This window comes from Mesoplodon mirus, assembly GCF_964341445.2.
Source record: "Mesoplodon mirus genome assembly, chromosome: 18".
NCBI classification, from domain to species: domain Eukaryota; kingdom Metazoa; phylum Chordata; class Mammalia; order Artiodactyla; family Ziphiidae; genus Mesoplodon; species Mesoplodon mirus.
In genome coordinates, this window is record NC_138994.1 from 26,357,701 (window position 1) to 26,371,822 (window position 14,122).

The 14,122-nt window shown below is 42.4% G+C and overlaps 1 protein-coding gene across 1 annotated transcript in view; it reads left to right on the forward strand.

The window, feature by feature from the left end:
• The window catches only part of LOC309793377 (RAD52 motif-containing protein 1-like), a gene marked incomplete at its 5' end in the record, with an annotated part of 28,174 nt that extends 20,020 nt beyond the window's left edge, over nt 1–8,154 (forward strand). Inside the window, 5 exons of the mRNA XM_082603847.1 lie at nt 2,952–3,074; nt 3,451–3,619; nt 4,570–4,668; nt 6,319–6,404; nt 7,866–8,154. Of these exons, the coding sequence (XP_082459973.1) occupies nt 2,952–3,074; nt 3,451–3,619; nt 4,570–4,668; nt 6,319–6,404; nt 7,866–7,967 (579 nt within the window). The 3' untranslated portion in view covers nt 7,968–8,154. The remainder of the gene's footprint in view (nt 1–2,951; nt 3,075–3,450; nt 3,620–4,569; nt 4,669–6,318; nt 6,405–7,865) is intronic.
• Nucleotides 8,155–14,122: the final 5,968 nt, after the last annotated feature.

The window sequence follows — 14,122 nt, forward strand, 5'->3', positions numbered from 1 at the left end:
CCGGGCACTGTTCTCATTTTCCCCCCTTTTTTGTGAAAATAGATACCTCTTTGGATTTCTTTTGGTTGGGAAAACAGGCGCTAACGTGGGTCTTTCTTAAAAGCGAAGTGGCATAAATTGAGCTTTGGAAGGATGGAGGAGACCTGTACCTTGGGGCCGTTTGGTGAGGTAGAAAGTGGGGAGAGTGAGCGAGGGTGGGAAGAGGCAAGAAGAGCAGTCTCGGAACCAACAGAGATGGTGGTGGGAGGTCTGCAAGCGTGGTCCGCCGGAGCAATGTTGTGACTGTCAGGTCAGAGGATCTTAGGTCTTCTTTGCCCAGGATTGCTGCTCCCTGCATTATGAGTGGTATAGCTCAGGAGAGGCTGCGCTTGAATTCTCAATCTCTATTACTTGGACTGCTTAGTGGTTTGTTATTAATGGCAATGCCTGCTTATCACCAGTTGTTCACCGGACTTCTACATGATAGGTTCCTTTTTTTTTTTTTTTTTTTTTTTTTGACCACACCATGCCGCCTGCGGGATCTTAGTTCCCCGACCAGGGATCAAACCCTCTCCCCGCCCCTTTCCGCCGTGGAGGAAGCGCGGAGTCCCAACCACTGCACTGCCCGATAGGTTCCTCCTTTATTTAAACACCTCCCATCATGCTCCATTGCTATGGAATAAAGCCCTCACTTCTTGTGGCATTGGAGGGCATTCTTAGCTCCTTTCCCACTTTCTCTGACACACCTGGAGTGTATCATGTGCTTTTTCTTGTCTTGGTGACTTCTTGTGCATTCTCTCTGATAAACTCCCCTGTGCTCTCCCTATCATCTCTGCACAGTGAACTTGTGTTCTTTTGAGGGCAGCTCATGCCTTTCGGCAGATGGAAGGTATTTCTTGCTATTTTTCATTTGTGCTTTGCCTGTCTTGCTAGAATCTGAGTTTCTTGAAAGCAGTGATGGCATGCTTCCTCTTTGCGTTTAGTGCTGCTAACACAGGGCCTGGCCTCAGGAAATGTTTGCTGAACTGAATTAATAGCCAGTTCGAACTTGCCCTTGAGCCAGTGTTTTGTACTGGTGGGAAAAATCCTACACGGTGTGGACTTTGATTCTCTGAAGTGTCAGTTACAGTATTGTAAGACGGAAGATAGGAGCCTGGGATAGGAAACAGTTTTGCACCTTCTGGTTTTTTTTTTTTTTTTTGCGGTACGCGGGCCTCTCACTGTTGTGGCCTCTCCCGTTGCGCAGCACAGACTCCGGACGCGCAGGCACAGCAGCCATGGCTCATGGGCCCAGCCACTCTGCGGCATGTGGGATCTCCCTGAACCGGGACACAAACCCGTGTCCCCTGCATCGGCAGGCGGACTCTCAAACACCGTGCCACCAGGGAAGCCCTAGATTTCTTTTGTTAATGCAGAGCCTTAGTTTACTACCCACACCCCCGATATTATTACCTCCTTTAATTATGTGTTCTTTGTAAATTTTAATTATTTATTTATTTGGTTGCACCGGGTCTTAGTTGCAGCAGGTTGGCTCCTTAGTTGCGGCTCAAGGGCTCCCCAGTTGCAGCAGGCAGGCTCCTTTAGTTGCGGCTCGCAGGTTCCTTAACTGTGGCATGTGAACTCTTAGTTGCAGCATGCATGTGAGACCTAGTTCCCTGACCAGGGATCGAACCCGGGCTCCCTGCATTGGGAGCACAGAGTCTGAACCACTGCACCAGCAGGGAAGTTCCAATTATGTGTTCCTTTATTCATTGGCATGTATACATAATTCTTATCTTTTTCCCCCTGTATTTTTATAAACACAGAAAAGTGAATAACATCTTAAAATAAAATGAAGGAAAGGCCTAATGTATCTGAGTTTTTCTCAGTAGCACGAAGGGAAATGTTTGCCAGCAAGAACTGTGGCAAGGTTATCCCAGATGTCAACTGTCTCTACTACCAGGGGCTCAGAGCCCTTCTGAAGCTTCCTAATTGTCCAGGACAGCTCCATTATGGCCCACCGTACAGGGCCTAGCCTCTCATGCGACACTCAACATTTAAAAATTAGTCTTCATTTCTCCTTCCCAGCAGGCAGCTTCAGTTGGAGAAAGTAACTTCATTTTCTTATGTACTCGTTCATTCACTCAGTCAACAGACCATCACTCCTCTATTATATGCCAAGATCTATGCTTGCTTCTGGTAACAAGGAAAGAATGGTTCCTTGTTATGGTTCCTTCAAGCACTTAAGGAGCTCATAAACTAGTGACAGAGGAAGATGCACAAACCAATCAATAAAGAATTAACAATGCTTTGACTTCCTTTGTATTATTTGAATTTTTATGACTATATTTATATACTACACCCTGTTCAAAGTGGAAATAGATATTTAAGAAAGAACTAGTGATGTAAAAAATCCACAGTAATATGTAAGTTATTTAGAGAGTTAAGACTGGCGATATTTGCACTCTCCAAGAAGCTTGTTCATGCAGATGAACCCCTACTTCTTTTGGTTGCTTTATTTACATTTATAGAGGTATAGGTATTCCCTCTTCTAACAGGGGTTAGTAACTTGGGGAGGGGGTGCTACAGATTAAGGTCCTGATTCAGTGGCAGGTCCATCTTACCTCCTCTTCAGGTCATATTGTCAAGCAGGAGCTACAGGATGAGACGAGTAAAACAGTTCACTTCCTTTGCTTACCCCCAGCCCCATGATAGGCTTCTGCTGGGCTTCCTTGGTTGCTTTCATCATCACTTTCACCACCAGAGGTCAGGGAACCTTCCGGTTAATCAGGGGCCCTGGAAATGATGCAGAAAAGTACTGACTTAAAAATAATAAATAACATTTATTTAGGGCTGACTGTGAGCTCATTGCTTAAAATGTCCTACTTAATCTTCACAACCACTCTAGGAAATTGGTATTGATAAATCTCAGGTATATCCAAAACAAGTCTCTATGTAGGATTGTGATATTTTTAGGACTTTTATGTCTTTAGGTTCGTCTTGGCACCAGACATAAGGCGGTTCAACATAATACGCTGGCCCTAAACAGCTCCAGATGCCAAGAATTGGCAAATCACTACTTTGGTTTCAATGGGTGGTCAAAAAGGATCATCAAAGTGAAGTCTGTAGATTTTCTTTGACTAACCAGACTCCTTTCAACATTGAACTCCTAGACTTTAGAGAGAAGAATAGAACAGGGCTATGGGGAGGAGATGTGAGAGCCTTCCACATGGAAGTATGTGAGCATTGGCCTGCCACCTAGAATTAGTGATAATCTCAATGACTTGGATGGCGGTGTCCATAATTTTCGCCAGTATTTGTATGGTATATGATAAAAAATAGTTGTCCATATCTAGTCATTCATTTGCAAGTCCCAACTTGATTTTGAAGCTATTGCATACCTAAACTATTACCTGGGATTGCTGGAGTTTCGTTTTTATTTCTAACAACAGGATATTTTGAAGCCTAGCCTTTAATTCATAATCCTAACAGCTTCAGGATCTTTCTAACCTTGAAGAAAGGGAAAATGAAGCTATTGTGACACGAATTCAGAAGCAAAGCCTGAAGTTCTTCTGTGCTTTAGAGGTGGTGTTGCCCTCCCATGAGTGCAGGAGTCCCGGAGTTGTCATGGCTGAGGAACCTTTGCATAAGTTGGAGGAAGGTCTGTTTTCCAGTATGTTTGTGTGTGGGGAGGTGAGGGAGTGGGATTTCTCTTTTTTCCTTTCTTTCTGAAACTCACCTTTTCAGACACATCATCGCTTTTCTAAGCCACTAAAGCCCTGGGCAGATTTTTTCTGCCTGACAATATAGGTTTTTATCTTAGGCAATACCTGACAGCACCTTAAACTTTAGAATTTGAGAACTGACCGCCTGCCAAGAAGCTTAGGAGGAAGGAAAATTAGTTAGTTTTTGTTGTGGTTGTTGTTAATAATTTGTTATGTGCTAAAATATTCCTTCAAATACAGATGTCTTCTGGCCTTCAGTTATCCCAAGAAAATCATTGTCTAAAGATTGAAATAAACCCTTGTGTAAATATTCAGTCCTTTGCCTCCTATAGAAGGGCCTGAGCAGAAAAAGTTAATGTAGATCCCTAGAAAGGGGATTCCAATTGGTACTGAGTTTTTTCCTAGAATCCATGGCACTTGGGCTTAGGGTTTTAACTCAGAGGCAGAGCTGTTAGTGAATGGAGTGGAGGAGGCTCCACCATCCACCTGAGTGGGTGATGGTTGAGGAGAGGCCAGATCATCTGCACTACCGCCAAATCTATGTCACTGTATGAATCCAGCCCTTTACGCACAGGAGAGCAGGGTCTGTAGCAGTGCAGCCTCAGCTTGTCCATTTGAAATCTGTGAGTAGTATGAGATTTGTGCACGTTCTTGGTTTGCATTTCCCATCGAGTGTTTTAGGAACTTCCAGAATAGCAGTCAAAATGTGCCATGCCAGGGTATACCTACAACAGAGACATTCACCCGTACCCCAGTGTTGTGCCTGCCCTTAATCACTAAGATAATGATCTAAGAATCACAGATGCATTTTTAGTTTTACACACATAACCTAGAAATCAGTTATGCAGACAGGCATTTTACATTCATCTGTTTTGGTTGGATTTAGGGTCATTATCATTCCTTATGGAAAGGAAGGTAACCCAGAAGCTTGCTATTCAGAAGGCTATGACAGATGCATTCCAGAAACTGCTGATTGTGGCTTTAGGTAAGACCTTTTTGATTGTCCTTGAAGTACTTCAGTTTCAGTGAGCAAGTAAAGTTACTTGAAAAGTTAATTGGATGAAAATAATGGTTAGCGAAAACATTACATATTCTTTCATTCACCAGGTGCTTTCACAGCAGCAGTCTTAAATTTGTTCTTTGTGGCATTTATGAGAAAAATGACAGCAAATATTATTGTCCCCAGTGTTTAGATGTAGAGTGACTTGCCACAGTTCCTACAGAAAGCGTTTGATCCCGTTCTTCCCCAATTGCTTGCTTATCTTCCAGAATAGTGCAGTGATGATAAGCCTTGGGCACCTGCGTTTGAGTCCTAACTTCGTCTCTTAGATTTTGTTGTTGTCGTTGTTGTTGCAATTTTAGGCTTTTCTAGCCAGAGGCATTGGAAGGTATTTAATATCTCTAAGCTGCAATTTCTTTATCTGCAAATAGGACTAGTAATACAGCTTATCACCTAATGGAGGCTATTGTAAGAGTAAATGAGATGATGAATGTAAAAAGCTTAGAACTATGCCTGAAACATAGTAAGCAGAGAAAATATATTGACTATTATTATTATCGTTTTTTTCTTGTTGAAGAGTTTATTAGATGATGTTTTTGAAATCAGTTTAATTTCAGTTTTCATTTCTGATATATTGGGTGAATATGATTCTTATATAATAATTGGCTACGTTTTTGTGAGCCTTGAAAGTGGTCATGCTATTGAATAGTGTTGATTGTGTTCCCTATCGAGTTATACAGTGGTGAGAATGTCACAGGCTGTGCCCAAAGGAAACTTTATGATGAGTAGATTCCCGGAACAGAATTGCTCCCCTGCTTCACAGCCCTGCAGGCTTAGAGAAAATCCGAGCAAAGTTGTCAGAGACCTTATTTGCTTGTAAGAGTTGACCCTGGATTGGTCTTGGCCTTCCAGCCTGGGCAGTCCTTCCAGTGAAGTTTGACTTCCCTGGTCATCAGGCAGAATCTCCATCAGCTGTCAACTCTGGGTAACAACCTTTAAGAACGAAACTAAATGTCTGGGTTGTTTGTCCCTAATATGCCAAGGTATTCCTTATATGTACTCCAAACTCCTTAGACCAAAAAGCCTGGTGGCTCTAGCTTGCCTTGAGGAAAGCTGTATTGTCCAAAAGGTACATGGGCTAGTTTCTGCCAGTAGAGTGTTCAAATGCTGTCTCTCTCTGTCTCTGTCTCCAAAGCTTTGTTCATTGTATCTGGTAGAAGTTTGGTCCCAAGGAGTAGGCCCTGGCCTTGCTTCTAATATGAAGTATCTATTATAGTCCAGTGGTATCTCTCCAGGTTTGAACTCATTTTGACCCCCACCTAATGCCTTCCTATTTCATTGTATTGTGATTGAACATTTTTGTTTCCACAGCTTTTAATTTCTATGTCATTATTCCTTAGTTCTTATTTCTAAGATCATAAAGGTTTTTGAACCAAAGTTGATACTTCTTATATATTTTTTCACAACTAATTATGATAAAAACTGGAGTGTCAGATGAGGGAACTTCTAGGAAAATGCTCTTATTTTCTGCTTTTAGAAATCAAAAGAATGTCTAATTATTGGGTGCTACCATTGTATACAGGAAGTTTTAGAGCAAGAAAACTTCTGCATTGATCCTTGTTAACTTTATCTCAGAAATTGGTAAAACAGCCGTGGCATATAGACTCTGTGAAGAGGTCACAGATGCTAGAACCAAAGAGGAACTACAGGATTTAATTCAAGTATGTGTATGTGGAGATACAAACTCAAGGGGTACACAGCCAGTGTAGCCATAATTCAAAACAAGCAGCAGGATTTGGAAGACTTTGGCATGTCTACTCAGCTCTGTCTTCCTTAGGAAAATGTGAAACTCTGAAACTGCTTTTGAGGCAGGGAATTTCTAGGACTTTCCCAAGTCCCGAGCCTTGTCTCTGGCCCGTTATTTGAAGTTTGGAGAGCAGGATTGAGGGCCATCAGTGTACGTCTACAGTTGTGGACACAGGAGAAGACACAGGCCCTTTAGAACTCCCCTCAAATAGAATTGCAGGGATTTGGGAACAAAGTAACTATGGCCTTAAGTGTGATTATGCTACAGTGTTTTAAAACTATTCATGCCTTTCAAGTAAGGTATATTACCCAGATCTCAGCATCTCATATATATCTTGTGTTAAATATTTTGCCGAAGCACCTTTCTGTAAACCAATTATATGGATGCCTCGAATTAGGGATTAAGTTGTCAACGTAACTTCTAAAAGAAAACATTAATGTACTGTATATAGGATTTTTATTAAAAAGGAGCAAAAAATGTGTTTCATGTCATTGAGAGCTTATTTTGGGGCTAGTTTTCTGATGATTTAACTCACCCCAACGTTGCAAAGTTTGTTTTGAAGGGAAGAAAGTAGAGAAAGAAAAGGTGGTTATGTTCTGAAAAATGTAGAAATTTTGAAAGTTTTTCCTGTACAAAATAATTATTTTAATTCAATTGAAATCAGTCAAGGAAACTTCAAACGTATCCATGTTTGGACATTAAGAAGTCTAGCTTCCTGTGAAATGTGAGAGGAAAGGACTCCATATTGATAGTAAAGATTTCGGAAAACTGATTGTAACAACAGATCCATTCCTAAATGAGGCCAATCTTGGAATCAGTTCCATTGAGAAACCATTATGTGCCAGGCACTGGAAATAAGATGAAGCTCCTTCTCTCTTGGAGTTTAGGTGTTACAGGTGTACCAGACAATTAAAAAGGACTAAAATTAAATAGATTATGAAAAGGACTGTGAAGAAAGTAAACTGGGTGCTAGTTAGAGTATTTGGAGAAAACTACTTCACATGCTGACTTTAACATTCTAAGTGTCTTCTCCATGTCTGCACACAGGGTAGACCTCTGAAAAGTGACACAGTAGTTTTTTCTAGATTAATGGTTCTGTTGAGACAAGGTGGGATGGGGGAAGTTTTCCCATGCTAATATAAAGGGCCATTCGCTTGGTTTTAGACACTCTTTCCCAGAATGAATTGCTCACCTGCCCCAAACCCCTCCTACAGAAGTTCTGGAGTCATCACTGATTCAGTGGTAACCTCTGATGACAGAGTGGTGAATTAATAATGAGACGTGAATACTGAGAGTTTGGAGGAAATGGCAACAATTTAGAATAATTGTAAGGTGTGTTCCCCTCCCGCCACCCTGACTGGTGCTCATTTTGCAGGTCAGCTACTTTTCTTGTCAGCCCTGTAGCCAAAGGGAGGAAGAATGTCTCTCAGACTTCAGCTTCGAGGAGGAAGAGTTCAGATTGTCAGAACTGGACTAGCACTTTTGAATTTCCCAGAATGCCACATCCTGTGGTTTCCTCGGGAAGCTCTGCATCCTTCCCAACCCCCCTCCACCCCTGGGCTGCTGGAGTTTGGGGCCACTGGGGTCTGCAGCCCAAATCCCGCCTCATTGTTTGGGGCCTGGGAGGGCAGGGCGGGGTTGGGAAGGGGGCCCGGCAGGAGGTAATTGTCTCCTTTGCAAGGGGAAGGGTGGCTTGTGCCCTGGGGACTCTGGGAAAAAGGCTCACTCTGGTGGTGTGCATTGGATCTCCGCGGGAGCCTAATAAAGGTGGAGTAACTACAGATGTCATAAATAACGGGTGGGACGTTAGGTGGGGGAGGGGCGTGCGGTTGCTAACGGTTGCTAACGGTGAACCCTCACGTCGCAGCGCTGGCATAACGGTTCAGTTCGGCTCTGAAGGAGGATGTGGCTCTGGCTTCTCGCTGGCCTGGGTCGCTGTGCCTGGGAGCCGCCACATGTTATGTCCTGGCTGTGCCTCTGTGTCGCTGCTGCGCCCCACGGCTCCTCCTCACATGGCAACGACTGTGGCTTCTAGTCCAGGCAGTTCAGCCTCCAGAGTGGGCCCTGAGCCGCGTCCAGGTGACCCCCTAACCCCCGCGCCTGACCGAGACTTGGTCTTCATACACCTCAGACAGCCCTCCCAAATTGCCCCTTGCCCTTACACCCCTGGAAGAAGCCGGGGGCTTTAATTACTTGACGTCCTCGTCTCCAGTCCAGATGTTGGCCCTGCCTCATCAGGAGTTGAGTGAGACTGAGGCTCCATACCCGGACACGGATTCCGTTGTAGAGCTGCCTATAGGGCCAGATCAGTTTGCTGTTCCACATCAGTATCTGAATAACGAGCAAATCCAACATCAAAAGCTCCCAGAGGCGGTTCCAGTGCTAGAGTGGGATCAGAATCAGCCCTTGGTTCTGCCTCCTCGACACAAAAGTAAGACTAAACACATAGGTCTAGATCAGGCTGAAGGTCACCAATCATTTGAAATACTTGTTCCACCTCTAGGTAGTAAGAGCTCAAAACCAATGAGCTTTATTGTTTCACCCCCAAACCTGAAGAAAGATCTAGTTCAGCATCGACGGCTTGCCAAAGTTGTTGTTGGAACTATAGGCCAATTTGAAAAAAAACACTCAGTGTCTAGAACAACAGTTGCAGGGTGATTATTTACATCCAAGTATGGAGGCCTTTTATCCTGAGGAGAGCATACCTAGGGATTTTCTGGGGAGCCCAGATGAACCTCCAGAGCCCCATGAGGAAGCTGAAATGTCTGAATCCCAGCAGGAGGCCCAAACTCGTCATCCAGAGCTCACTGAGGAGGCTGAATCTTTACCTCATCAAGAGGCCCCTGCTCAGCATCCACAGACCCCTGAGGACGTTGAATCTTTTTCACCCCAGGCAGAGGCCCAGGCTCAGCATGCAGAGCCCACTGAAGAGGTAGAACCACCTCCACTTCCGCAGGAGGCTCCATCTCAGCCTTCAGAGGCCCCTGAGGAACTAGAAACTTCAAGTCCTCAGGAGGCCCGCGCCCGGCCCTTGGAGACACTTAAGGAGGTTGTAGTTTGACCATGTGTTCATCATGGGGTAAATGAAGCTCAGCAGTCACACTTGTACAATGTCACTGTTAAATCTCTGGCTCTGGCACTTCCCATAAATCCACAGGTCACTAAAGAGGTTGAACCTTCTCCAGTCCAGCAGAAGACCCCATCTCAGCCTCCAGAGCTCCGTAAGGAAGTTGTAGCTCAGTCTCCATTGTATCCCGAGGTGACAGTTCCAGCACAGAGCAGGATCATGCTGAGCATCCAACATCACCCAGTATCAAGAGCAGTGGTTCTCAACCAGGGTGATTTTGCACACAGGTGACATTTGGTAGTGTCTGGAGACAGTTTTGCTTGTCAGAACTGTATATGCTACTGGCATCTAGTGGACAGAGACCAGAGATGCTACTAAACATCCAACAGTGTACAGGAGAGCCTCCCACAGCAAAGAATTATCCAGCCCGAAGTGTCAATAGTGCTGCCTAGCTAGAGAAATAAAGATGACTTAACACAAGTATTTAATGAGCATTTAGTATTTTGTATCTACTGCACCACATATATAATCATGAAAGTATAAATCATAATATCTCCCACAGTGAGATTTCTTTAGTGTATGGAGGGAGTAGTGATGTTATGTTTCATCATATATAAATTAGAATTATTGCCAAAGGATAAATGTTCTGAAAGAGTATCTACTTTTCTAATTCTTTTGCTTGTGTCTTTTTTTGTAGAAATCTTGGTTGCAATTTACTCCCAGAACTGAGCTTTGGAACGTTTCAGGCCTGGCATGGAATGCAGTTTTTACACAAGTTGTAAGTGAAATAGAAGATGAATACATGTAAACAACTGTGTGTAAAAACAATCATGCAGTTATTGGTTAGCTGGGTGTAAGTAAGCCCAGTATGAATTCTGGAAAGTATGTCTTGAGAGCCATTTATTTTTTTTTTCAAATGAGGAAACTAAGGTACAAAGAGGCCAAGAGACTTGTTTAACTCATATATATGAAAGGCTCTGCTTTCCATAGTACTGATCTTTGGCATGGTCAATTAAAGGCCCCGAACCAAAACACTCAGATTAGCATTGTCATGGAATCCCACGGATGCCTCTCCAATATGTGAATGGTCCAGGCACTTCCACTTTTGAATTTCACTTTGATTCCTTTTCATGTGCAAAGTTCCTAACTGCTCAAAATGTATGCAACACAGAGCTGCAGAGAACTAAGTTTAGCAGGGTGTGGTTCAGTGGGTGTGGGTGCTTCCCCAACCATCATTAGCTCTTTTAAATGGTAAAGCAGAAAGAATTCCTGAACACCCACCACGGGGCTCTCCCCAGCCACCCAGAACATTATTTTTCAAAAAAGCATATATTGCTGAAGTGAATTATCTGTGGCCAATAGGAACCTTTGAGGTATGGAAAAAGACGTTGTTTGTGTTCAGCTGTAGTGTGAAAAATATAAAGAAAAGACTTTGCTGTGGCCTAATTCAATATATTTTCTTTGCTGACTACTCTTCAATAAGAAGTGTGGGTTTTACACCCCTTCAGCTCAAAATTTCTCTTATTTCTCATGACACAAGGAAATAATAGTGGGTACGTTCAATGGCCCGAAGGCGATTTTAGACTCAAGGTAAAGAGCTCTTCTACACCTGTCTTTGGAAAAGACTCTCCTACCTGTCTTGTGGTTCAGAAATCCAGTTTCACACAGTTCCCACATTTTGGGTTAATGAAGGTGTTGAGGCTGTGTCTGGAGCTGGATTAACAATTCCTGCAGATGCCTATCTTTAGCGGCCTCCTTCCTTTCCCTTGTTAGTTTGCTGACGCCTACCTTGGGGAGAGAGCACCAAGGGTCGGTTTTTCTTTTGTTAGCACACCGGAGAGCAGGCTCGTGAGGTCCCTTCACCAGGAGGTTTTAGTAGCGTCAGTACAACGTCTGAAACTCACCACTTTTCCTAAACATCCTAGAACACCAAGAGTTCCTTATAAGAATCAGAGTTTCACTAGAGTTATGTAGGCAACACAGGACAATACATTGTGGAAATAAATAAATAAATCACAGTTTAAAAATTAACGAATTCATTCCAAAACATTCACTGAGTGCCATGCCCACTGTCTGTGAACACTGTACTAAGTGCTGGGGATACAAAGACGCATAGGGCAGGGAGTTTGTCCCCAAGAAGCTTTCATACTGGAAGGAGAAATATGGATGTCGATGGGAAAACATATATGAGAGCCATTCTAGCATCTATGCAGCAGGGTAACAAGGTGAGGGAGGGGTGTGATGAAGTAGAAAACGGGTGGTAGGTTAGAAAAGATTTGTAATGGAAGAGGCACCAACATGTTCCTTTGGAATTTGTGCTCCTCTTAAATGACAGAAAAAGGTAGTGAAAGAATCAGAACTATCTGGTGTTGTAAATAAATTAGTACTGTACTCCGAAAACTCATTCACAGTTACTTTCAAAAGATTGTCACAGTATAGTAAGTCTTTGTTTTGGACTAAGTCTTTCTAATAGACAAAGCTAATTTGCTTCAGGATACATTTGCCATGGTGAGATATAAACTTTATTGCATCTCTTACCAAAGGCAAGCCACCAAGGGAAGATGCCACCCTCGAGTTAAATCATTTTACTACCTATAATGACATATTACTGGGGTGTTTATAAGTTGCCTGCATTAAATAAGTTTGGAAAAGGGCCCCAGCTGAGGTGGACTTATCATGAATTCAATGAACCTTAGGCTTCAGGGCTCCTCACTTGCATAGGTCCCTTCCAAGGTCTTGAGAGGGGTCCTAGCGATTTTTCTATTTATAACTTTGCATGTTTTTATTAGATAGGATTTCCCAAAGTAGATGAGGTTCAGGCCGCACAAATCCTTGATTCATCACCGGGTGTCAGGTAATTATAAGTCAGTAGGTTTCTTGAATGAAGCCTCTATGTTACTGAGAAATATCAGGTGAAGTAGTTAGCAGTGTGGTAGTCTATTTTAAATCCGAAATCTACCTCAAAGATGAGCCAAGAGCTTATTAATAAAGTACCACTTTTTGAATGGTGGTAGTAATCATATCTCTTTCAGATAAAATCAGGAATGAAATATACTATGGAAAACCGGCAGTGGTTGATAATCCTAAATGTTAAGTATGCTTTTTTTCTCTGACTGTAAAGTGTTTCTCCTTCATTCACCTATGCAGGTCCAGACGGATGGCTTATTTTTAAAAATTCTTTTAGTCACTTCATTGGATCTAACAATACAAGCTCCATGATTTTAGAAACTGAAGGACTCTACAATGTAGAAAGGCTATATAACTTAAGCAGACAGAGCACATTCACATGCTGGCTTGTCCGTGGTACATCAATATTGTACCAAGAACATAAGCACGAAGAGAGAATAAGAGGAAAATCAAAGCCTTATCCCTATTGAATTATTTACCCCATTGTTGAGAATATCAGTGCGGGAGGTGTGTCCACACTATGAAGGCAAATTGAGCTGCGGTCACAGAGCCGCCCTAATGCTCCCCCAGTCAGCTAGCATTGGTTTCCTTTACATAGCTATGTACACACAAAAGCTTACACACTTGAGGGTGTTGTCCTCACTTTTTGCTATGTACTAGAATCCTGGCAGCTTCTCAGATTTAGAAAGGCATAAACACTAAAAGCAAAAATAACTTGGGTCTGCCCTTTGGGGTGGTTCAGGGTGGCTGTTTTATTTGTAATAGTTCAAAATTTTGAGATTGTCACACCTAGCAACTACTATACTTTTCTTCTCCCCACTGCATCTTATTCTTCCCACCTGTAGTATTTTCTCCCATTCCATAGGTTTATTCACTTTCTTGATAGTGTCCTTTGAAGCACAAACTTTTTAGTTTTTATAAAATCCAATTCATCTATTTTTCCTTTGGTTGTTTGTGCTTCTGGTATCATATCTAAGAAACTGTTGTCTAAAGCAAGGTCATAAAGATTTACTCCTGTGTTTTCTTCTAAGAGTTTTATAGCCTTAGCTCTGACATTTGGATATTTGATCCATTTGGAGTTAATTTTCATATACGGTGTGAAGTGTAGGAGTCCAGCTTCATTATTTTGTGTGTGGATGTACAGTTGTCCCAGCATCATTTGAAAAGACTGTTCTTTCCACATTGAATTGTTTTGGCACCCTTGTTGAAAATCAATAGACCATAAATATGAGGGTTTATTTCTATATTGTCAATTCTGTTCCATTGATTTACATGTCTGTTCTTATTCCAGTACCACACTGTGATTGCAGTAGCTTTGAACTGAGTTTTGAAACCAGGATGTGTGAGTCCTCCCACTTTGTTCTTTACCAACATTGTTTTGGTTATTCTGTTTCCTTGAATTGCCATAGGAATTTTAGAAACAGCTTGGCAATTTCTGGAAAGATGTCAGCTGGGATTTTGATAGGAATTGCAATGGAACCATAGGTCGATTTGGGAAGTAGTGAAATTTTAATAAGATTATCTTCCAGTCCATGAATCCAGCATGTCTTTATATTTATTTAGATCTTCTTCAATTTCTTTCAACAGTTTTGTACTTTTCAGTGTGAATCTTGCACTTACTTGGTAAAATTTTTCCCTAAGTATTATATTTGTTTTGA